Source organism: Typopeltis vanoorti, chromosome 20 (genome assembly GCF_054136105.1).
Source record: "Typopeltis vanoorti isolate ZY-2024b chromosome 20, IOZ_Tvanoo_1.0, whole genome shotgun sequence".
NCBI classification, from domain to species: domain Eukaryota; kingdom Metazoa; phylum Arthropoda; class Arachnida; order Uropygi; family Thelyphonidae; genus Typopeltis; species Typopeltis vanoorti.
In genome coordinates, this window is record NC_143568.1 from 110,195,339 (window position 1) to 110,219,916 (window position 24,578).

Below are 24,578 nucleotides of genomic sequence, written 5' to 3' on the forward strand. Positions count from 1 at the left end.
AAATTAATTACAATTAAGTTATTATTTTACACAATTTTGTATGACAATTTCCCATACTTTAGGGATTGGCAATAACATCTTTGCGGTTTAGATTTGGTCTGTGGAGTAGGGCTTCAGCACTTTCTTTATATAAATTCATATTTATATGACGATCTGTGTAGAATTTTGTCTTTTTCCAATGGATCTTGTGGTTTGGGTTTTCAACTCCGTGTTGAGCAAGGCCTGATTTATGCGGTTTGATGAGGCAGATATGGTCTTGATGTTCTGAAATCCATTTAAAAACTGATCTGCCTGTCTGTCCAAAATAAGAGAGTTTACTGGAGCATGGAACCTCGTATACACCAGGTAGTAGCATAGGTGAAAGTTTGTCTTTAGGCAAGGGTAACAAGTTTTGGATCTGGTTGATGGGTTTGTAGGTGGCAGCAAGATAGTATTTCTTCATAATTTTTGAGAGTCGTTCAGAGATGCCTTTGATATCAGGTATGGGAATCCTATGGGGTTGTTCTTGTCTAGGTTGAAGTGCAGAGAAATTGCTGATGATTTTTTGAGTTGTTTTGAGATTATAACCATTTAGAGTGGCTGTGTTTTTGATTATTTCCAATTCTTGTTTTAGAGAATCCTCGGAGGAGCATAATCTGTATGCTCTGGTTACCAATGATTTAATGTTGCCAAATTTTTGAGAGGAATGATGAGCTGCAGTATTGTGAATTACATCAGATTTACATTAGAAAGAGAATCCCCACAAGGCATCCCCTTTCTGGATTTACACATCCAAAGAAAAGAAGACGGTTCCATCTTCACCTGTGCCTATCGCAAACCGACATTTTCAGGCCGCTACATTCACAATACTTCAGCTCATCATCCCTCTCAAAAATTTGGCATCATTAAATCATTGGTAACCAGAGCACACAGATTATGCTCCTCCGAGGATTCTCTAAAACAAGAATTGGAAATAATCAAAAACACAGTCACTCTAAATGGTTACAATCTCAAAACAACTCAAAAAATCATCAGCAATTTCTCTGCACTTCAACCTAGACAAGAACAACCCCATAGGATTCCCATACCTCATATCAAAGGCATCTCTGAACGACTCTCGAAAATTATGAAGAAATACAATCTTGCTGCCACCTACAAACCCATCAACCAGATCCAAAACTTGTTACCCTCGCCTAAAGACAAACTTTCACCTATGCTACTACCTGGTGTATACGAGGTTCCATGCTCCAGTAAACTCTCTTATTTTGGACAGACAGGCAGATCAGTTTTTAAATGCAACATCAAGACCATATCCACCTCATCAAACCGCATAAATCAGACCTTGCTCAACACGGATTTGAAAAAGACAAAACTTCTACGCAGATCTTCATATAAATATGAACGTTTATATAAAGAAAGTGCTGAAGTCCTACTCCACAGACCAAATCTAAACCGCAATGATGTTCTTGCCATCCCTAAAGTATGGGAAATCGTCATACAAAATTGTGTAAAATAATAACTTAACTGTAATTAATTTTAATTTAATTTAATAATTTAGTTCATTTTAATTTAAGTTCAGGCCGCAACGTGCCACTGCCCGCAATTTGGATTCCTTTGTACGTACGTGCCCTTTCTTTTGTCTTTCCTAGTATTGCCTTACTGTACTGATGTCCTAAGATACCTAGGACGAAATATTTACGGAATAAAAAATCCTACTACTGTGGTTCACGTGTGTTAAACTTAGTTAGTGTACAGTGAGTTTTTACATATATCACACAATGTATTAACTTTCCCAATCTCATTTAAATATTTTATTTATTAAATTAAACATTAATAGAAAACAAATGCAAATATTATTTAAATTAAGGGGATATTAAATCCCATATTGTTTTAAAACCGAAAGCTGAAACGGGTCTGGGTAGTGACCTCCCACCATAATGTAATAACAGCATACATTTCCTAGGAAATGTGTTTTTACATTATGAAAAATACCAAGAATAGTAATCAGAATGTTACCACCTTTGCTGGGTGTTGCCCGGTATTGTACTACGTATTAGGACTACTTGCATTAGCTCACGCTAGTAATCGAAGATACTTTTATAGTTTACTATATTCGTTATGAAACTCTCTGATTCCAATCTTTGAGGTTTTTTTTCGGTTTTAAAACAATGTGGGATTTAATATCCCCTTAATTTAAATAATGTTTATATCACCGAAATGAAGCCTATTGGCTCTTTATATTTAAGTAAATGCAAATATTATTTGTTTAAAAATTAAAAAATACTTAAAATAGTTTTTATTTGTCATTTTTAAAATGAAACTAAGAAACATAGAGCATTAATTGCCCGATCAGACAATCGCGATCTTCGCTTTGTAACGAATATTCTTGATGTGGAAAAATTTCTTTCATTTTCTGTAGACTTTGGTCAAATTGTTAAAAGTGCATCTAAAAGCATCTTCAAATTGGGAATGAGAGAATGCGTTTCTTCATATAAGCTCACTTCCTTTCTTACAGGAGCAAATATTTTGTCTGCATGCATAGGGCTAGGCTTTGATGTCGAAATTGATATGCTTTAGTCAATTCACTCTTTAGATCAGATTCTGATTTAATGTCAGAACTCTCTGTAAGGACATCCTTTATTTCTTTTATTGGAACTTCTGTTGTAAATGTTCCTTTAAAAAGTCTTTCCATTAATGACTTTGCCGATCATGCAATTTCATTCTTACTTGACAAAGCAAAAGATTCATCCTCTTCCATCTCATATAATAAACAACTAACGTTGCTAAGAACTTTGTGAGAGACAAGATCTATTCCTACGTTTCACCAATTCAAATTTTATTTCCTTTAAAAGTATTTGGCTTATTGAAGAATTCTGTTTTTCTAAATTACTGAACAGGAACTTAAAAATTCCTTCACTTGTGAGAATATTAGCTTCTCTATTGCTTAAAGCTTCAACTGCTAATCTTACAGGTTGTAAGCAATTCAAAATACCTCTCAATATTTCATAATACTCTTCTTTCCATAAGTGATCAAGTTTCAGCTCTCGTAAAACAGTCTTAATCGGATTTACTATCTTTAAAAATCTCTCTATCATTCTCTCCAGCGTGTTTTACAGTCCAAAATGACTTCTAGTTCTCTCTTTTCACTCTTGGTTATTTCTTGCTGCAAAAGAGAATTTTTTACTGGAGAATATTTAAATATTTTCATAATTCTTCATACGTTGCTAATTGCCGAAGATAGATCATCTCACAAATCATACTGATCAGCTCGGGCTACACCATCTAACTCAGAATCGCCGTTATCGTCTTTATCATATTCAGAATCTGTATTGAATTCAAAATCACTGCTAGAAGTCATTGATGCTTCAACTTTTTAACATAAAATACTTTTGTTACAGCTAGATGTAGTGCATGGTTGTAGCATACTGTTGAATAGTCGGTGATAATTTTCCGAATTTTTCCATAACAGCTGCACTGTCACTTGTAATTGCAACCGCATCACTTTCAAGTTTTAACTGAAAGTTTTCTAATCTTTGCTGAAGCAAGGATAACACTTTTTCCACAGGACAGTTCTCATGTATTCTTATTAAACCAAGGTTCATTGAGGTCTCGTTGCAGTATACGTGAACATTCATGTATCTGCGATTCTTGCAACTGGTCCACTCGTCTATCGAAATACTCAGTTTCGCTTTACTAATATCATTTATCAAGATAATATCATTTTCACTTTACTATATTATTATAGTAAAGTGAAAAAGTTGTTTCACTTTACTATAATAATTATATATTAGTGTCATAACTAAAGATGCACTTCTTGGCAACTGCATTCCTTTGCTTGTGAAACTTTCCATAATAAACTCACTTTTTGTGATGGTGTTGACTGATATCCCATCCAAGGCTGCTAATTTGCTTACAGTTTCTTCTAAATCCAGTCCTTTGACATAATGTAAAAATTGTCGTTTGTGTCTTAGAAGATGAAGGCACTGGCTCATCATTATTCAGTTCAGACTGTTTTTTCCTTTTCATTCCAGGAACGTATTCTAGGTGCCTATGTAGACCGCTGGTTGATGATGCTTTGCATTGCAAAGTTTTGGAGCATATCTGGCAACGAGCTGATTCTTTATCTTTTCTAAAATATTCCCAACATTCTTTATACTCTTTACTCGTCGTGATGGCAGTCTATAAAAAAATATTAAAATATGATTTATGATTTAATAAAAAATAATTTATAAAAATTTTCCCGATTTCCCGACCAAATTTTCTCGGGATTCAGGAAAGAGATAACGAAAAAAATTCCCGAGAATGGGCGGGAAGGAAACCCTAATCATCAAGTAATTATGTTTATGTTAGAGTTATTATGTAATCACTGTAGTAGTTTCCTTAAATGTTGTCACTGATATTTTCAACTTATGTGTTGTAATATTATTTTAATGAATTGAAATGGATAGAAATATGATTTAGTTATCTTAAATAAATTTAAAGAATTTACAAGCAACATTTCTTTAGCATAATAATCTAGTGTAATACATAATCAAAGCTAGCACAGTGATAAAAAAAACAAAGATTCAAAAAAAAGTCAGGTAAACAATTATGCTGGGGGTGGGAAGAATGTATATCAGTTTCACTTGTTATAAATATCTATATTCTAATAAGTAATTATTCATCTTTTTAAATGACTATCCCTAAACATCTAACTTCAAAACCATTGAGTTCCATTGGGTATATAAAAGTCCTTTCGTTCATCAAATTCACTCCAGACATTTATAAACCGTACACACCATTCCTCCTGTCAATCTTCTCATTGACTCTATTGTCAGTGAGAAGATTGATAGGAGAAAGTCTTATCAGGATAACTCATTAATTCATATTAATTTTGTTATTTAATATTAGTAATTAATATCTTTATTTCAATCATGTCTCTGCTTAAAAATATTCCCTTTAATACTTAGTGATATAACATCACGCAACTTGTTCTGTTTTTAAATGATCTATTGTTAGTATTCCATCTTGTATTTTTTAAAACTGTTCTTGTAGTGCCACTGAAGATGGTCTGCAATTTTCAGACCGAAATATTTGGCTAATTAAATATCTTTCTTGTGTTTACGTGCTTATATTATTCATTCTCATTGACTCATTAGCAATCATGATCCTTCTCAATTCTGTCATATCGTATTGAGGTAGCATACTCACAATCTTTACTTTCTCACAACAACTCTTTCATATTCTCTCTCTCATTGCATGTTTTTCACCTTTCAAACCATATGTACCTGCCAAAACAATCAATTCTTTCACTTCTCCCTTCATCAAACTAATAGCATCACTAACACCCTTCATCTTTGCACCTGCGAAACATGCTTTCATCACTTTCTCATTAAGCACACCTCTTATCATCAAATCTCCATATGATACTTTCTCCTTACTCCCAGTTCTTGCACTTTTATACTTTTCCCATTTGTTCTCTCTCTCTGTCACTTCAGTGACTTTCTCCAGTCACTCAAGTGCGCTTTTTTATGGAAGTGTAGCAAAGCATCTCCTCATCCACAATACTTTAAGCCACTTCTTTTATGCTCTCATTTGTATTTTATACACTATCATTCACTCCTTCCAGTAGATTCTTTACAACACTCATTCTCCTGCTTTCAATATGACATTTCTTGCACTCTCACATGAAACATTTATGACTCTCTCTCTCCTCATACCACAAACCATTAACTTTCAGTAATGAATACATTAAATACACACTACATCACACTAAATTCTGCATATAGAAATCACTGAATATTGAAGTCTTGGTTAGTTACCATTTTTTTCATATGCATCAGGGCCACATAGAATGCTTTTTTAAACAATATTATGTATCAAAAATAAAATGCTACCAATGATGATGATTAGCAATATTGCGAATATTTACTGAATGATGATTACCAATAATGATTATTATATACTGTATGATGTTTACCATATAATGATACAATTTGTTGCCATTATTTTTTTTTCTTGTACGACAGTAATCCAGTGTATCCAGATGTGATTAAGTTGTATTGTATGTTCATAACAGTATTGAAAAAAAAATGTTAATATAATTATACCACTTATCATTAAACTAACACTTATTTTCCACTTGCATGTGGAAAACTAGTAAATCAAACACTGATGACCTGAATATACATTTTTAACACAAATAATAATCTTACCATCAGTCCATTGAAATGCAGCATCAATGTTATAGGGTACACCACGCCACATAGCCATATCACGAGGATAGTCTAACTCTACTCGTCCTTCAAATTCATCATAACGCCAGTAACGCTTTCCGCTGAAGAAATATGTTTTACCATTATGTCCCCACACCATAGCTGCATCGATGTTTTGCAAGTCAGAAGGTAATCCGAGATCTGTCAGTGGTCGAGGATATCCTGATTCTGGCTGATTTGCATTAAACAACCAATACTTTTTACCTATAACATAAATAAGCAGATTTATTTTCTTTCTTCATTCAGTTTAGCTAGGCGTGAACTAACATTTTAAATTTGTTTTTCATCCCATCAGAGACCGATTGGATGAACAAACTGTGGTTAACAATTTGCTATAGGGTACACTTTTCATTATTTATTGTATTTTTCTTGTTATCACAATAATTCAATGTTTCCAGAAATGTCAAAAATCAATATTTGTTTCAGGTTTTCATATATTTCTTCTCAGTTGCACATCCTAGTACAATACTGTGTTGTACAAGATACATGTGCACTTATAATAGTAACTGATCAATGAATTTAAGCTAATCATTTTTTAATATGAAGAAAAAGTGAAAGAGTTTGAGAACAGGAATCAAACCTTGGAGATTCAGTGGCAAACTCTGAAGAAAACATTGATTGATTCTGCCAGAGAGGCATGTGGTGAGGTTGTCTGTAAGGATAAAAAAATCAGAACTCCCTGGTGGACACAGGAAGTTAAAGAGGCAGTGAAGGAAAAGAAGAAAGCATATCAAAAGTTCCTGTCAAATAAGTCAGCTTGTACTCTTATTTGACAGGAACTTAATACAGAGAAAAATGCAAGAATGCTAAACACTGTGTAAAACTAGCTAAACAAAAGTCATGGGAAGACTTTCGCAAGAATATAGAAAATAAATATCAAGAAGGTGGCAAAATATTCTGGAGGTTGTTGAAGAAGCTTAGGAATGGAGGAAAGAGTGCTGTAAAAGGAATTAGAGATGATAAAGGTGAAATGAAAACAGGAGAAAAAGATATCCTTGAAGTATGGAGTAATTACTTTGAAAAACTACTAAATGAAACAAGCAGTGATGACAGCACAGTGGTAAAAAACACTGACCAGGCATGCAGTTAGGAATACATATCCATACTTGAAGTAGAAAAAGCCATCAAAGGCTTGAAATGTGGAAAGGCAGCAGGAGTAGATGATATTCGACCAGAAATGCTGAAGTATGGTGGTATAAGAGTTTTACAGTGGCTGCACTGCATAGTTCAGAAAGCCTGGACAGAGGGACGAATTCCCGATGATTGGAGTAGAGCTCTCATAGTACCCATATATAAAAAGGGAAATAAAACTGCATGTGAGAATTACAGAGGTATTTCCCTACTGAGTGTTCCTGGCAAGATCTATGCAACTATACTTGAGAAATGGTTGAGAAGAATTGTGGAAGAAAAGCTTGGTGAAGAACAAGCTGGATTCAGGCCAAATAGAGGCTGTCAGGATCAGATCTTCACTTTACGACAAATAGTCGAGAAAGCATGGGAATATAACAAAGATCTGTATTTAAGTTTTGTCGATTTGGAAAAGGCATATGACAAGGTGCCAAGAGAGAAGCTATTCAATACGCTACAGTTATATGGTGTCAATGGGGCATTATATCAAGCAATACTTAGTCTTTATTTGAGTTGTAAGTCAGCAGTTAGAATTGAAGGAAGTAGAGGAAGATGGTTTAATGTTAAAACTGGTGTGAGACAAGGATGTACATTATCACCTCTGTTATTCATTATCTATATGGATCACATTATGAAGGAAAGTGGTATTAAACATGATATCAAAATTGGAAATGTTAATGTCCGCTCTTTGCTTTATGCGGATGATGTTATACTTCTAAATAAATCTGCTACAAGTCTGCAAGATTCTCTGACTAAATTGAATAGCTGTTGTAATAGATATGGTATGAAGGTCAGCAATAAAAAGACAAAGACAATGAAAATAGGCAAAATCACTGAAAATGTCAACTGTGTTGTGAATGGAGAACAGGGTTACCTGTGGAACAAGTAAAACATTTCAGCTATTTAGGCACGATTTTTACTGAAAATGGTAAATTAAATATAGAAATAGACAACAGAATCAGCAAAGCTGGTGTAGTGGGAAGTCAATTGAATAATTCATATGGAATAAGAGAGAAATTAGTCAGAACACTAAATTAGCTGTATACAAGACAGTGTTCAAACCAGTTTTAACTTATGGATCTGAGAGCTGGGTGAGAAGTAAAACACTTGACCAAAGACTAGAGACCACAGATATGAGAGTCCTGAGAAAGATTATAGGCGTGAACAGATGGCATCAATGGCAATATCATATTATAAACGAGGATATTAGGAAAGAACTTGACATTGTCAGCATCCAGGAATGCGTTAGCAGAGCTAATCCCAGGTGGTATGGTCACTTAAACAGAATGGGTGAGGAAAGAATAGTAAAACAAGTGTTCTCTGCCAGGTTGGCAGCAAAACAACCCAGAGGAAGACCAAGATATAGGTCGATTGATACGGTACAAAGTGCCTTAGACGATAGGAATATAAGATCTGATAATGTTGGAGTCTTGACAAGTAACAGACTGATTTGGAGGAAAATTGTAGATAGGAAATTAATAATGATGTAATTTTTTTCATGTAGTACTATCATATCCTGTACACCCCTTGAGGGTACATGGTAGGAATTTGATGATGATGATTTTTTAATTTTAAAAATTACATATTAAACATCATTGTAACATATTGAGTTACATCAAAATTCATGTAACATATTTGAAGCTACATCATCTTCTTAGATATATGATACTGATTATATCATATAAACAAATGCGGAGGGGGGGGGGCTTTTCCTGTAATATTCACCTAGTGTGCACACTTACCATGCTGATGCATGCACTAAAGTGATCACAGACCTACATGCAAAACATTAAATTTCAAGAGTTAGTAACATTTTTAAACTTATTTGAAAGTTTTAACTTGGTTATAACATAAATTAAAGATTCCAAAAAATTATATTTGTTAAAAACTTTGACCAAAAAGCTTTCAAACATCTAATCCAGAGTATTTTATTAATCAGGTGTGACACGCTTTGTCTAGTTGTATATGATATATATATATATATATATATATATATATATATATATATATGGGGGGGGGGGGCTTCTGCAACCTTGGTATCACTTCTGGGTGTCTGGCTCCCACTAATGAGACCTAAATAAGGATCAAAACCGTTCTGGATAGTGGTCCTTCCCATAATGCACAGCATTATACATGTCTGTAAGGATATGTGCATTGCATTATGGGATACTAAGGCAATTGATGTGAAGTCATTAGCTTCTATATACAAGAAGCCCAGTCATGAAATTACTTTCATGTGCAAATTTTGTTTGCTTACACTTGGATAAAGGATTAAACCAATAATATAATTTCTTGGCATCTTTAATTTATAGTTTTTAAATTTAATTTCTCTGGATTGGCTTAACTAATACAGTATGAATATGTACATGATTAGTTTTAAAAAAAAAATACTGTCTCAGTTACACTTAATTAACTATACTTAGTGATCAAGAAATCCACTATTTTGGTGTGTGTGTGTGTGTTATTTCAAAAGCCAGCTGCATCTCTCTGTTCAAAAATATTAATAGCAAAGAGCCTAAAAAGTATTTATCTGGTTCAAAAAGTGTTATATCTAGACAGATTGTTATCTATCTAGATACAGCAACTCGTGTTTGTATCATTTTTGTCATAAGCTACTACAACACAGTATCATCACACTAGTTGAAAGAAATGAATTACACAGAATGCATAAACTGCAGCATGGTTTCCAATGTACTAGCTGTCATATAAAGTAACATAAGAATATCAGATATATATGAAAGCCTGTATCAAAAAGTTATGTTTAACATGTATATCATATGGTGTAAAAGTAAGCATAAGCAAAACAATATCTATATATTGTCGCAATTGCACTAGAACTTCAAAGAGGTTTCTAGTTTGAATTTTTGAAGTTTTCAATTTTTGCTTAAATTGTACATTTTTGTTCAATTTATCAGAATGACAGTGAATACTCTGCTCTAGTTGGATTGATTACTATATTTATTTAGGATCTGTACTAAAATTCATTTTGTCATCTAAGTTTTAGTTATAATCAGTCTACTTAGCAAAATGTTTGATGATGCAAGAATTCCACTTAACAAAATTTGATATTTAGGATCCCTAAGTAGCTTTCAAAAGGTGAAATGGCAAGGATTTCCTTCTTGTAAATTTGATTTTTCCTCCTACAAAACTGGCAAACCAGCAGAAGAATATGCAATTTAGGGACATAAGATATGTTTTTCATAGCTTATGCTTCAGCAGTAATTCAAAACAAACCGGATCCCTACTAAAATTTGTTAGATACCTCAGTTTTGTTCAAAATCTATTTTTAAGAAAGAGATCACAACATAAATGATAGAATAGAACTGCTCCTTTCCTTGAGAGGGCATTTCATTTTGAGGTAATCTGGTGTAAAAAATTTGGAGGTGTCACGAATAATAATAAAATAGAGCAGTCTCGTACTGGGTGATGAAATTTATCTTCCACTTAAAGATGATTGCAAGCATTCATGAAGATAGCAGATTCAAATCCAGAGCCTGTTTGTTGGAGAGTAAGCACATTAACCACTCACCCAACCAGGCCAACAATACAGTTAGTTGCTGCTATAGGTTGGGGAGGAGGGGTACAAAAGAGAATGTGAGTGACATGCAATGAAAAATTATTAGTAACACCAGACCTCCATGAAGTCCAAAGACTCATCATGGGAGGTACACAAATGTTACACACAAAGTCTATCAAATTATCCACATTCACCAAAATGTCAGACAATGCATTCCACTCACCAACCTCTCTCTCTCCATGCAAAGAACCTGCTCCTTATGCCTCCTCACGCCCTCCTTATACAATTTCCTTTGTTCTACCCCTTTTCCCATTATATGAAAAATTTCTTCCATATTAATCCAATAACAGTCCTTGACCAACTTAAATGCCTCGATCATATCCTCTCTCTTCCTCCTGTTGACAAGGCTTTGCAAATTGCATTCCTACAATCTGTCTTCATATCCCAAAGACCAGTTATCACTTCAGTCTTCTCTGCACCCTTTACAATATATCCTCATCACCATGAAAACCAGGAGACCAAATATGTGCACAATAATTCATACTAGGCCTGATCAAGGCCTTGGAACAATAGAACAAATAAAGAAGTACAATTGGTAACTCTTTATTTCTGCACATTAAGGTCCTCCACATCATTCCTTTAATCTTCTTCTTCTGCAGCTTCTCCCACTTAAGTGGGGTCACTGTTTGTAATGAGTCTCCTCCACACCTTCCTGTCTTGGGCTGTCACCACATCCAAGTTCTTCATCTTCAAGTCCTCTTCTACCAGCTCCCTCAATCTCTTCTTTGGCCACCCATGCTTCCGCCTTCCTAGCACATCCATCTGCATGACCCTTCTTCCCACATATTCGTCCTCCCTCCTCATCACATGACCAAACTATCTCAACCTTGCCTCCTGTATTTTCGCTCCTAAGTTCGTAACTTTCACTGTTCCCCTGACATAGTCATTTCTCAGACGATCCTTTCTGGTCACACTGCACATCCACCTAAGCATTCTCATCTCTGCTACTTCCATCCTGCTGATGTTATTTTTCCTCAGGGCCACAGTTTCTATAGCATATATCATAGCTGGCCTCACTACTGTCCTATAAATTTTGCCTTTCAGATTGATCGGCACCCTCTTATCGCATAACACTCCAGCCATCTCCCTCCAGTTCCTCTAACCCGCTTGTATCCTGCATCCCACTTCCTTCTCAGCTCCTCCATCTTCTTCCACTGTTGAACCTAAGTATCTAAAGTCTCTCACCTTCCTGATGACATTTCCTTCCAGCTCCAGATCTGTCTCCTGGCCGCCGCCGCCCACTACGCAACACATATACTCTGTCTTACTTCTGCTCAGTCTCATACCTCTCTCTTCCAGTACTTTTCTCCATCTTTCCAGTTTAGTTCCTGCTTCTTCTCTTGAATCTACACACAGCAAGATGTCATCTGCATACAACATTGTCCAAGGCGCATCTTCTCCCACCTCCATCACAATATTAAACAGAAATGGACTTAATGCTGCCCCTTGATGCAAGCCAACTGTTACTTGAAAACTTTCTGTCTGTCCCAAACAGGTCCGAACACTTGTCTTCACATTTCTGTACATTTCCCGCATCAACCTGACATATTTCTCCAGCACCTTCTTCTCCCTCAGACACCTCCAGACTTCTTGCCTTGGCACTCTATTGTATGCTTTCTCCAGATCAATAAATACCAGATGTAGCTCCCTTTGTTTCTCTCGATGTAAAATTGTAAAGATGTGATGACTTCACAACTTATGTAATGTGACCTTTAAACTTCAGATTCTTGTCCACCACCACCACTCCAAGGTCTCTTGCCTCCTTCACTTCCTCCAGAATTTCCCCACCAAGTGTATACTTTGCAGCAATGGAATGACAGTTCCATACTGTTGCCCACTCATACAATCTATTCAAGTCTTCTCATAAGGCTACATACATCTGCTTTTTACCTGCTCTCCAATTGACAGGCTCTGGATTTGAATCCCAATCTGGATATCAATTCTTGCAATTGTCTTTAAGTGGGAGATGAATTTCATCACCTAGTATGAGACTTCTATGTTTTACAACAGATAACCTCAAATCGAATGCCCTCGCAAGGAAGAGAGCAGTCCCATTATTTGCACAATGAGGGCAGGATCTATTATGGGAGGGAGGAATTCAATTATCAGGATATATAAGAAAGAATATTCACAGAGAGAGAAGGAAGTGGAATTTATACAGCTGCTCAGAAATAATTACTTGAAATAATGTAATGGATGGGACTCGAAGTTCGAAAGTGCTGGGTTCTGGTGATAGCATCAGATCAATAAATAAACAGACATGAATTTTATGTTAAGAAAGGGTGTGTATATATGGAATTACAAAGCAGGTGATTATAACAAACTGAGAAGTAAGCTTAGAGAAGTTCCATGGCATAAGAATTTCAAGAGGAGTTTGCAGTGCATGAAAGATGTTTGAAGAAAGTAGTATTAGACTGTATACCCACAGTCAGGAGAATAAATCATATTTATTCTCCTGACTGTGGGTATACAGTCAGGAGAATAAATAGGTCTGAATAAACAGTCAGGATCAGGTAGGAGTTAGATGGATGAATAGCGTCATTAAGCAGGAGTTGCCAAAAAGTTGTGGAGGGTGTATAAACAGAAAGGTGATCAGCAAGTCCATAACTACAAAGCAAGCGCAAGAAGGTTAAATTGTATTGTAAGGAAGGCCAAAGGAAATCTCAAAGAGCTCTTTTGCTATTCGGCAAGTAAAAGGATGACTAGCAAGTACTGATGGTGAGGAGGTAACAGAAGCAAATGAAACACTTGAGCTCTTGAGTAAGCATTTTGTAAGAGTGTACCATTCAGGTGAAGATATTTCAGTGCCAGATGTGACAGACTGGTGTGAGAAGAGAGGTAGATGAATTGATTGGAGGTGCAGACAATTGTATAAACTTAATGCAAATATGGCCGTGAGATTATATGGGGTGTCAGACATTGTATTACAAGAATGTGGAAGGGAAATGTCAGCTCCTTTAACCAAGCTGTTTAATTTTAATCTCAGTTCTAGGAAGGTGGATACCTAAGAGGTGGAAAGAGGACAAAATAGTTCCAGAGCATAAAGGAGGCTCCAAGACAGAGGTAGCAAATTATAGGCCAATCAGTATCTCAAGAGTGATGTTAAGGTATTGGGAAAGTTGGTAAAAGATAGAATTCAGGACTGGGTGGAGAGGAATACGATACTTTGTAGGAAGTAACATGGTTTTGTGAAGGGTAGGTCTTGCCTTAGTAATTTGCTTACTTTTGATAATAAACTGATAACTGAGTTTGAACACTTTGATATTGCTGGATTTTGACAGGATAACCACATGGGAATAAAGGTGATGATTTGGATCAGAGGGCAGCTGATCAGAGGAATCTAATCCTGGAAAAGGCAGGTGACTAGTATTGTACCACAGGGCTGTAGATAATGAAGAGATCCTGTAGAATGACTTAAATATACTGATAATATGAGCAAAACAGCTGCCAGTTTAATGTGGCCAGATGTAAAGTCGCAAGCTGTGTACTACACTGATGGAGCTGAACAGCAAGAAATTGAGGCCAGGGATTTGAAGACAACTGTGAACAGGGGGCAGTTGTCTTCAAACTGTAAAGGTAGTATTGCAAAGGTAGCCGAAACTGCACATCAGATTATGTGGTTATTAAAAAACACACTGACAAGCAGGGATAAAGAGGTGATTATTACTCTTTCTAAGTCTTTATTTAATAAGGCCATATGTAAACTACTGCAAACCAGTGGTGTCGCGTGGCTTATGCAACCCACGATACAAAATTCACATTTTGTCATTCTATCAAGTAGTTTGTTTTATACAGCTGTCTGAAGCAAAAGTGTGTAGTCTGTATCCCTTGAAATGGATAAAATTGAGTATTGTGTATTTATAAAATTCTTTGTAAAAGAAGGTTTAACACCAAAAGAAATTTATTCGAAGTTCATAAAAGTTTATGGGCACTCTTCTCCTTCATTTTTGACAATTAAGAAATGGGCTGCCAAGTTTAAATGTGGCCGTACCAGCCTTGAAGATGATCCACATGAAGGACATCCAGAAAGTGTAACAACACAACACCAGAAATCATTGATTAAGTGCATGATATGGTATTGAATGACTGGCGAGTCAAAGGGCATGAAATTGCATTGCCGAGAATATAGGCATTTCAAAAGAACATGTAGGATATATTTTGCATGAAGAATTGCAAATGAAAAAGCTTTACACAAGATGGGTGCCGCACTTGCTCACAGCAGATCAAAAACACACTTGCATGAAAATCTCAGAACAGTGCTTGGAGCATTTTAACAAGAATAAAACTGATTTTGTGTGTCGATTTATTACTATGGATGAGATTGGTATATTTGAAATATATTCAAATATACCAATTCAAATGGTATATTTGAATTATTCAAAGCTGTAAATATAGAAACCATATTAATAAGTCATGCGAGAATGGAAAATGTAAAGAAAGAATAAGTGTGAGTAGAAATACTTTCATGAATGGCAAACAAATTATTAATATTTGACATTTGTGATGTGTGTGTCCTATAAGTTGCTAAGTAGAGCAAATAGCATAGATCCTATTAAGTCTAGACATGATTAAATAAATTTATGATGGCATAATTGAAAAAAAAAAAAAAAAAACTTATGAGAGGGAAAGAGATTTGTTTGCAAAGCATAAAAAACAACTAATAATAAACAGCCCTGATAAGGAGAGGACTAATCCAATGAACTAATAATGATCAGGTGATTCATTTAGGCATGACAGGAATGCATGTAGTTTGATGGAGCAGCAAATCGTCTCGTAAAATTTGTTGTGCATGTTATGTGTATTTCTATGGTTTATGTATATTTCGTGAAGGGGTCAGAGTAGCTGGTTAGAATGTTGGAGGATTGGCTCAAAGAGCATATGGGTTTTCTACACACGGTAGTAGTAGTGCTTCAGTAATCTGGTTACATTTTATAACAGCATGACAACCATGTTTGATAGTGGAGATGCATATTATGGTAATTTTTGAATTTTGCAAAACATGTTCAAAAGAGTATGTGACAGGCTGATACTAAAATTCAAGGGAATGGGAATGAATAGAAGATTGCTGGTTTAGATATAGTGATGATCAGCTGATACACGTAGCTATGTAAGGATGAAGCAGTATTTTGAAAGAGAAAAACATGTATGTGCAACAGGATTCATTTTCATAGACTACTTTTATTTTATAGTTGATGATATAGTCAGAAGTTGAGGGAGAGATTACCCTTTTTTTTTCCCACATAATGATGCAAAATTTAGGACTGTAATGGCAAAGTATTCTAATGTGTAACTCAGCCTGAAGTTACACATTAGAACACCTGAATAGGTCAATGCTATAGGTAAATAAAATACTAGTTAAGTGCCACCAAGTGTAAAATCTTGCTCACTGGCTAGAAGAGATGAAATATAGTAATATTGCTGAAGCTATGCTTTAAAAGGTAGAGACAGGAAATTTGGGGAGGAGAGGATTGGATTGCTACATAATAAAGAGTAGGAATGTAACTGCTGTAGTTGAAGACACTGATCAGACCACATATGGACTAGTGCACACAAATTTGAACATCTGAATATCTGAATAAGTAACTTAAGAAGTCTTTCATAGCATAATTGGAAGAACTGGTCCAACAGATGTTTCAAACTGAGTACTCAGGAACTGCAGTTCCTTAGTACGTGTATGTGTGTTGCAGAATTTGGTTGAAGAGGAGATGAGAGGGGGACATGATAGAAACTTATAAGTTGTTAAAGGAATTCTATAAGATTGACACAAAGAAATTTTTTAATACATAAGTAGTAGAGTAAGAACAAGTAGTAATTCCCTGGAAGTTGTGTAAAAGTGTGGTTATAAGGTTGTGCAGACTAGGTTCTTTGCTTGGAAAGTGATGAATAAGTAGAATAGATTGCCAGAGGTAGCTGAGTGTCCCAGCAGTGAACAAGTTTAAGGAGAGGTATGATAGGCATTGTGTGAATAATGGTTAGTGTGGGACTCCTGCAATGAGCTTTGACTGCATGTAGATATAATAATATTGATTTGATAGTATTTAGCCTTACAGCTGTTTGGGGGTAGCTATATATGTCACCATCTAGAGAAATGATTATGAGCAAGGTGGTTTCCCGTTGCCTTCCTTGCCATACTATATCCTATGACTATAGCCTGTGTGTTCACAGGGCTGGTTTGCCTGCTTGCAGGATGAAAAACCCCAGATAAACTGGTAGAAAAAACCCTACTGTCCACGCTCAAGACCGGCTAACTTGGCTATGGCTGAGAAAGATCCTTAAGCTCCTCACGTCGTCGACGGGAATTGAACCTAGGATATTCCTTCCCCAAGCATATGGTTGCGAAGCGCATAGCCACTAGGCTAACCACACGGACATAATAATATCTACCTGGTAAAATAATAATAATAAGAAAAAAAATAAATCAGAAGAATAATTACACTGGAGAATCTTGGCAGCAAGGAGAGATTAGGACTTTTTTTTTTTTTTTAATGTGGCTCCCACCAATGAAAGGTTTTTTTTTTTTTTTTTTTTTTTTAAACCTACAGTACGTTAATACCATGGGTGAGCTTAGGATTTTTGAAAGATATTTTTATCTAATTCAGAAACCTGCTGTAGAGATCAAATATGTAACTTTTTCAAGCCTCCAATAAGTAGGATGGTGGCATCACACCAGGTGGTGAACTTCATCTCCCACCTAAAGACAAATACAAACATCCATGTCCTTGGTGTGATTCAAACCTGCAGCCCCTTGGTTGGAAAGAAAATACGTTAACTACTCAGTCAACCAGGTCAGCAAATTTATCATTATCGTTATTATATTATATTATATTATTATTATTAATTAAAATAAATAATTTATTTGTTATTATTAGGCAAGGAAATTTACTATCATTCTTCTTCTTCTGCAGCTTCTCCCACTTAAGTGGGAAAATTTATTATTATTAATAAATTTTATTCTTTTAGATAGTAGTATAATATCTAAAATTTTTAGGGTAGATTTAGGAATATGAATTGAAGGGCTTGATAGACAGAGGGGAGAAGATGCTCAGGAAATATTACATGGAATAGTCTTCCAAGAATGATCTCACAAGAGATCATTTTTGGAAGGTGTATAAAGGTACTGTGATCCAAGAAGTGAGAGGCAGATTTTTTAAATGGTGGAATGCATTGCCGAGTGTCCTGATCATTGTGTGGTTCCACTAGAATGGTATGGTAAGGTGATTGGAAAATAGTTCCATTCAAAATTGTATATACAGGTATCCCTTGCTTAACACGGGATTTGATTAATGCAGCAAAATTAATTGCGACAATCTTTGATATATGCTGCAAGAGTTTTGATTAACGTGCCTTTAAATTTACCAAACAAAAATATGCAAGCCTCGAGGAGTGTTTCCTGGCCGAGAGAAAGAAAGTCAAAAGCAGATGATGTCATTCCACCCATTAAGCATTAAGACATTCTCAAAGGCAGTAGAAACAACAACAATGGGAGAAAATTCGATTACGCTACAAGAATTTTAGAAAAATTTTAACATTAAACATTCAATTGAAAACATTCATGACTCGTGGGAGCAAGTGTCTTTTAGCTGCATGAGAGCTGTTTGGAAAAATCTTTTGCCAGAATGCGCTAATGACTTAGGTGGTTTTCAAAATCCTGCGAACAACGTGGCTGAAGAAATTGTTGCAATTGGTGAAGACTTTGGTTTTGATGCAGATGTTAAAGAATTATTTGATTCAAACTCAAAAAGACTTCAGTGACAACGATCTTCTTGAAATTGAACAACTCGCATATGAAGACAACGAACAAATGGAATGTGAAGATGAAGTTCCAAAGGAGATAACAATCAAAGAACTGGATGGAGTCACAGTTTAGAATTTCTTAAACAGCAAGTAATGGATATGGATATGGATTCAGATGTTAATCGAAGAATGCTTGTTTGCCGAGGTCTAGAGGGTCATTTTGCTTTTATCGTAGAATTTATGCTGATAAGATAAATTAAAACTGTTCAAACGACTCCTGATAACTTTTTTTTTGATAAAAAAATTGCAATAACTAATGTAGATACAAGCATTTATTAAACATTTATTTTGCATTAATTTTTTATCTTTCCTAAAAGAGTGCCATATAAAACGAATTATTAATACAGTAATCGATCATGGACGAATTGTAATTTTTACCATGGATTCTTTTATTTGACTAACACGATTTTGTTATACGTGGTAACATCGAGGGATTAATTAATCATGTTAATCAAGGGATACCTGTAATTATTCCTTTTCATTTAAAAAAAAAACTTTTTTTTTTAAATTATTGGAATGTACTGCCTAGCATATCTTACAAATTCCAGGCTCCTAATATAGTACTTACTTTGCTTCTAGCTAGTGCAAGTCCTGTATTATATACCTTCTGCTTTTAAATCTTAAGTTTAAATGAATTTTTATGTTCTTATTTTAATAATTACATTGAGTGGATATCAAATTTAGGAATAAAAACAAAAAGATACCTGAAAAAAACACTATTTTGGTGTCAATTGGTCGTTCATAAACTGCATCAATTTTTTTTAGATCCCTAGGAAGGTTATACCAGAATCTGTCAATGGCTACTGGATAGCCTTGCTTTAGACCTTTGTTATCAAGTCTCCAAAAATGCTGCAACAATCAAAATATTGTATATAATTTAGATTACTATTCAATCATTTTATTCTACATATTAATAAGTACTATTTTAACGATATTAAAAATGTTTCCGATCATTGAGAGTAAAAATGAGAATTGCAACCGTAGTGAGTCAGTGATCGCCTTATAAACCTAGTGTGCACTTTAATAAACTCATAATCAGAAGCAACCCAGTAGAGAACAAATAGTTACGGATGACTGCTGGATGGCAATATAGAAAACTAGTAAAATTACTCATTTTGTCAGGTATGCAATATAGTGTAGTCTGACAGTTGGTATTATACTGTGTCTAGATGATAACTATTTAAAACAAAAATTGCTGAATAAATAAGTGGTTTCCAATACCCAAAATGGTGAAAACAAGTATTCCCTCAATTTCATACCGATATAATCTCATAAAGAGAGGAAGGAAAGCAAAACAGCACCTCTTCATAAAGAGGAAATCCAAATCAAATACAACCTGCTGGTATTGGCTGAGTTTTTAACTTATCCACTCTCTTCTAACCAACAGACTGCAGATTCAAATCCAGCTGCGGGCATGGATGTCTATGAATGCCTCCAGGTGGAAGATAAATTTTGTTGCCAGGTGGTTTGTAAAAAAAGGTTCCATATTTGGTCTCTAGATCAGGGTTTTCAGACTATATAAAAATCAATGAACATAAATAAACAAATAAATAAATAATGTTTTAAAAAATATGAAAATCCTTAGCCCACTCACGGTACTAATGTACAATAGGCTTACACCCTTTCGTGAGTGGGAATCGCACAAAAAACATTTTGTCCTCAAACTGCTGAAGAGATTTTTAGACAGAATAAAAAAAAAAATAAAATAAAATAAAATAATTTGGGTTCATGAGAATAAGAACAGTTACAAAGGACAGTGTGGGTTTATTAAAGAATAGTCTTGTTTCAGTAACCTGGCTACATTCTAATAATAAGGTGACAACTATTTAAGGGTCAAAGCTGTATAACTGAGAGGAGACCTCCACATTGCCTTTAAAAGAATGCGGAGAACCGACCAGGGCTTCTGAACTAATGTCCAATCCTCACCTTCTCATGGTACACCCTGTTGGGTATCTACCTGGATACTAACGAACGAGGATGGGCTAGCAATTTGGGATTTAGCCAACCAAATTGTAATTCTTATTGGCTTAAACCAAATTATAAAATGATGGTACAACTTGACAAAATTTCATGCCAGCTAGGACATCACCCGGTTAAACAAGGCCCCCGCTGTTTTCACCAGGGAACCAGGATGAGCAGCGAAAAGTCAGCTACTGGAACAAATCTGAAAACACACCGCAACTCAACATCACCAGAGTTAAAGATCAGTACTATCAACATAAGAAGCCTGAATGGCAAAGAAATAGAGCTAGCTGAGGAATTAGATAAGTACTAGATAGACATAATAGGGGTGACTGACACAAAAAAGACAAAAACTGGTGTGATCTTTCTGAGCAATGAATACAAAATGTTATATTCAGGCAATGACAATCAAGGAAAAGAAGGAGTAGCCATAGTATTCAACACAAAATACGAGGCTAATCTTTTTGAATGGCAGGCAGTCTCAAGTAGAGTAATGTGGGCAAATATGAGAATGGGGAACTGGATAATGAGACTTATTTGTGCCTATGGTCCCACAGAAGGTTCTACTAAGGTAGAAGTGGAGGAATTTTTTGAAGCTTTAGAAAAAGCAACTGACACAATGAAAAATGAAAAGTTGGTCCTTGTTGGGATCTAAATAGCAGAGTAGGAAATAATTGTCAGACATACAAAAATATATTGGGAAAATTTGGAGAAAAGAGCAAAGCTAATAATAATGGCAAATATTTGTTGGATTTCTGCTCAGGACATGGACTGGTTATTACTAACACCATGTTCCAACATAAAAACGTGCACAAATTCACATGGAGAGAAGAGGCAAGAAATAAGAAAACTCTCATTGACTATGTTATTGTCGATAGTGATGTTTTCTCCCTGGTGCAGGACACCAGAGTGTACAGAGGATTTGAAATTGGAAGTGATCACTATTTAGGCTTGAGTAGGATAAAATTGAATTTCATATTGAAAAGAATAACATGTAAGAAAGTCCACTACAAGTCTGCAAGATTCTCTGACTAAATTGAATAACTGTTGTAATAGATATGGTATGAAGGTCAGCAATAAAAAGACAAAGACAATGAAAATAGGCAGAATCGTTGAAAATGTCAACTGCATTGTGAACGGAGAAAACCTGTGGTACAAGTAAAACATTTCACCTACTTAGGCACGATTTTTAGTATAGATGGTAAACTAAATATGGAAATAGGCAACAGAATCAATAAAGCTGGTATAGTAGGAAGTCAATTGAATAAATTCATATGAAATAAGAGAGAAATTAGTCAGAACACTAAATTAGCTGTATACAAGACAGTGTTCAAATCAGTTTTAACTTATGGATCTGATCTGAGAGCTGGGTCAGAAGTAAAACACTTGGCTGAAGACTAGAGACCACAGATACGAGAGTGGTGAGAAAGATTAGAGGTGTGAATAGATGGCATCAATGGCAATATCATATTAAAAACGAGGATATTAGGAAAGAACTTGTCATTGTTAGCATCCAGGAATGCGTTAGCAGAGCTAATCTCATCTGATATGGTCATTTAAACAGAATGGGCGAGGAAAGATTGGCAAAACAAGTGTTTCCTGCCAGGTTGGCAGGAAAACGACCCAGAGGAAGACCAAGATATAGGTGGTTTGATAGGGTACAAAGTGCCTTAGATGACAGAAATATAAGATCTGATAGTATTGGAGTCTTGACAAGTAACAGACTGATCTGGAGAAAAATTGTAGAGAGGAAGTTAGTAATGATGTAAATTTTTCATGTAGTACTATCATATCCTGTACACCCCTTGAGGGTACATGGCAGGAATTTGATGATGATGAACTATATTAGATAGAGAAGATGCCAATATGTTAATTTTTCTAGATTATACAAAATGTTTCGTGACAAATTTTATGTATTCTATGACAAATCACTGTTGAAACTGAGACTACATGATGATTGATTGGCAGCTTTGAATATAGGGATGGTCAATAACAGAAATTAGAGAATTTGTTACTGTTACCTTTTTCATTCAAGGACATATGTTCAGGGTACATATTACAAAACCTGTAAAAGTTATTCAGAGAAGTACTGCCATACTATGCTAAGTACTGATCAGGCCATCTAGGTTTCTGTGCATAGACTTAATCACCTTCATTTTTAGGAAATTAGGAAACAGAGGGAAATCCACAAGTGAATGTTATCTTAGTACTGTACAATGTTGGGTAGAGATAGGTTGAGAGAATGTGTTTTACAGATAGGAGCCTTGAGAAGAGCCATTATGAGACAGAAGTTATTATGTTAACATAACATAACTAAGAGAAACATATGAGATAGATGGGGAAATGTTATACAGGTAATAAATATATGGTGGGAGAATGAGAACTCATCCCTAGAAGCCATGAAGAGAGTGAACGGTAGATATTTTACGAGTGAGATAAATGTTTGGTTGGAGGTTTGATGTTTTGTAAGATACGACCTCTCTATATAAGTCTTGTTACCTCACAGAAGCCTGAACCTGAAATATTAATTTTTCAGATCATGGGTTCAAATCCCAGCATGAGCATTTATATTTTGTTTGTCTTTATAAAATGTGATATATGAATTTCATTGGGTAGTATAAGACTACCATCATCTTGTTTAACGAAGCCTGAATTAGCTTCAAATCCATATTTGATCCCTAGAGACTAAACATGGAATATTTTGAAACTCCATGTTAGTAACATTAACATAATGTGTGCGCACTACCTTTTGTGTCCTTTGTCATGGCTAGTAGTGACTAAAAAAAACCTGTCTTCTATAGATAAATTTCTTTACTAGTCGTAAACAAAGTTGTTATTGAAGATTATCTAAACAGTTGGTCAATTTTTAGCTACATGTAACGCATGACTAAATATTTACATTTTAGACATTTCTGAACACATGCCTTTAGCATCTGTATCTGTTTGTCAGGTTCTGAGAATATGATGGTTAAAAATCTTTCCATAAATTGTTGAGAGTTGGCAAATCTGAGATGTTTTACTGAAGAGCAATTCTTCACATTAATGACTGATTCCAATTACTCAAATTTGCTGTCTTCCTCAATTATTTCTCAATTAAGGTACACTTGTTTCTCAGGAGCTTTCCTGTGTATATTTCCTGTTATCTTGCTAATTGAGTTTAAGCCTCTGTTCTTGCTGATCTCATTAATTCTTAATGAAGAACATTCAGGAGCAACATGATGCATGACATAGATTGTAAAAAAGAAATAAAATCTCACATAACAAAAGCAAATGTGAGAGCCTAAATGCAATGAATGAGATATTGAAAAGTAAAACAGTGAGCCTTGACACTATGTGTGTGTGTGTGTGTGTGTGTGTGTGTGTGTGTGTGTGTGTGTGTGTGTTTCTAGTGCTGAGAGCACTAGAAACACAAAAAATGTGGATAACAATCAAAGACCGAGGTGAATACTGGCATTTGAAAGAAAGAACATGCTATAGAAAGACTACATATTGGATGGATGCAAAAGTCAATGAATAAAAAACTGTACAGAAAAGTAAAGTGGAAAGGGAATCAAATATTGAAAATAATTAACCTTTTTTGGACATATCAGCAAGATAGAAAACACCAGAGAGATTAAAACCTTGATGTTCAATAGAATGGATGGCCAAGATAAGAGTGGGTAGATGATGGAAAAAGTTTTTGCAAGAGTTGTCACTTGGCAGCTGATATAAGAAAATGGTGAAAACTGCATCAGACTCACAGGCATTGATGATGATGAATAAATGCTACTGGACAAGACATGTGATGAGAATGTCTGAGATGGACAAAGTGAACAATACATAATAATAATACTAACATAACAAAATGCAGAATAATAATAATCCTAGCCAGATATCAACAACCA

General features: G+C 35.1%; 1 protein-coding gene across 1 annotated transcript in view; it reads right to left on the reverse strand.

Moving 5' to 3' along the window:
* The window catches only part of LOC150095787 (matrix metalloproteinase-2-like), a 172,217-nt gene that overhangs the window by 13,226 nt on the left and 134,413 nt on the right, over positions 1-24,578 (reverse strand). Inside the window, exons 6-7 of the mRNA XM_090409774.1 lie at positions 19,437-19,581; positions 6,174-6,437 (exon numbers count right to left, since the gene is read on the reverse strand). Of these exons, the coding sequence (XP_090265900.1) occupies positions 6,174-6,437; positions 19,437-19,581 (409 nt within the window). The remainder of the gene's footprint in view (positions 1-6,173; positions 6,438-19,436; positions 19,582-24,578) is intronic.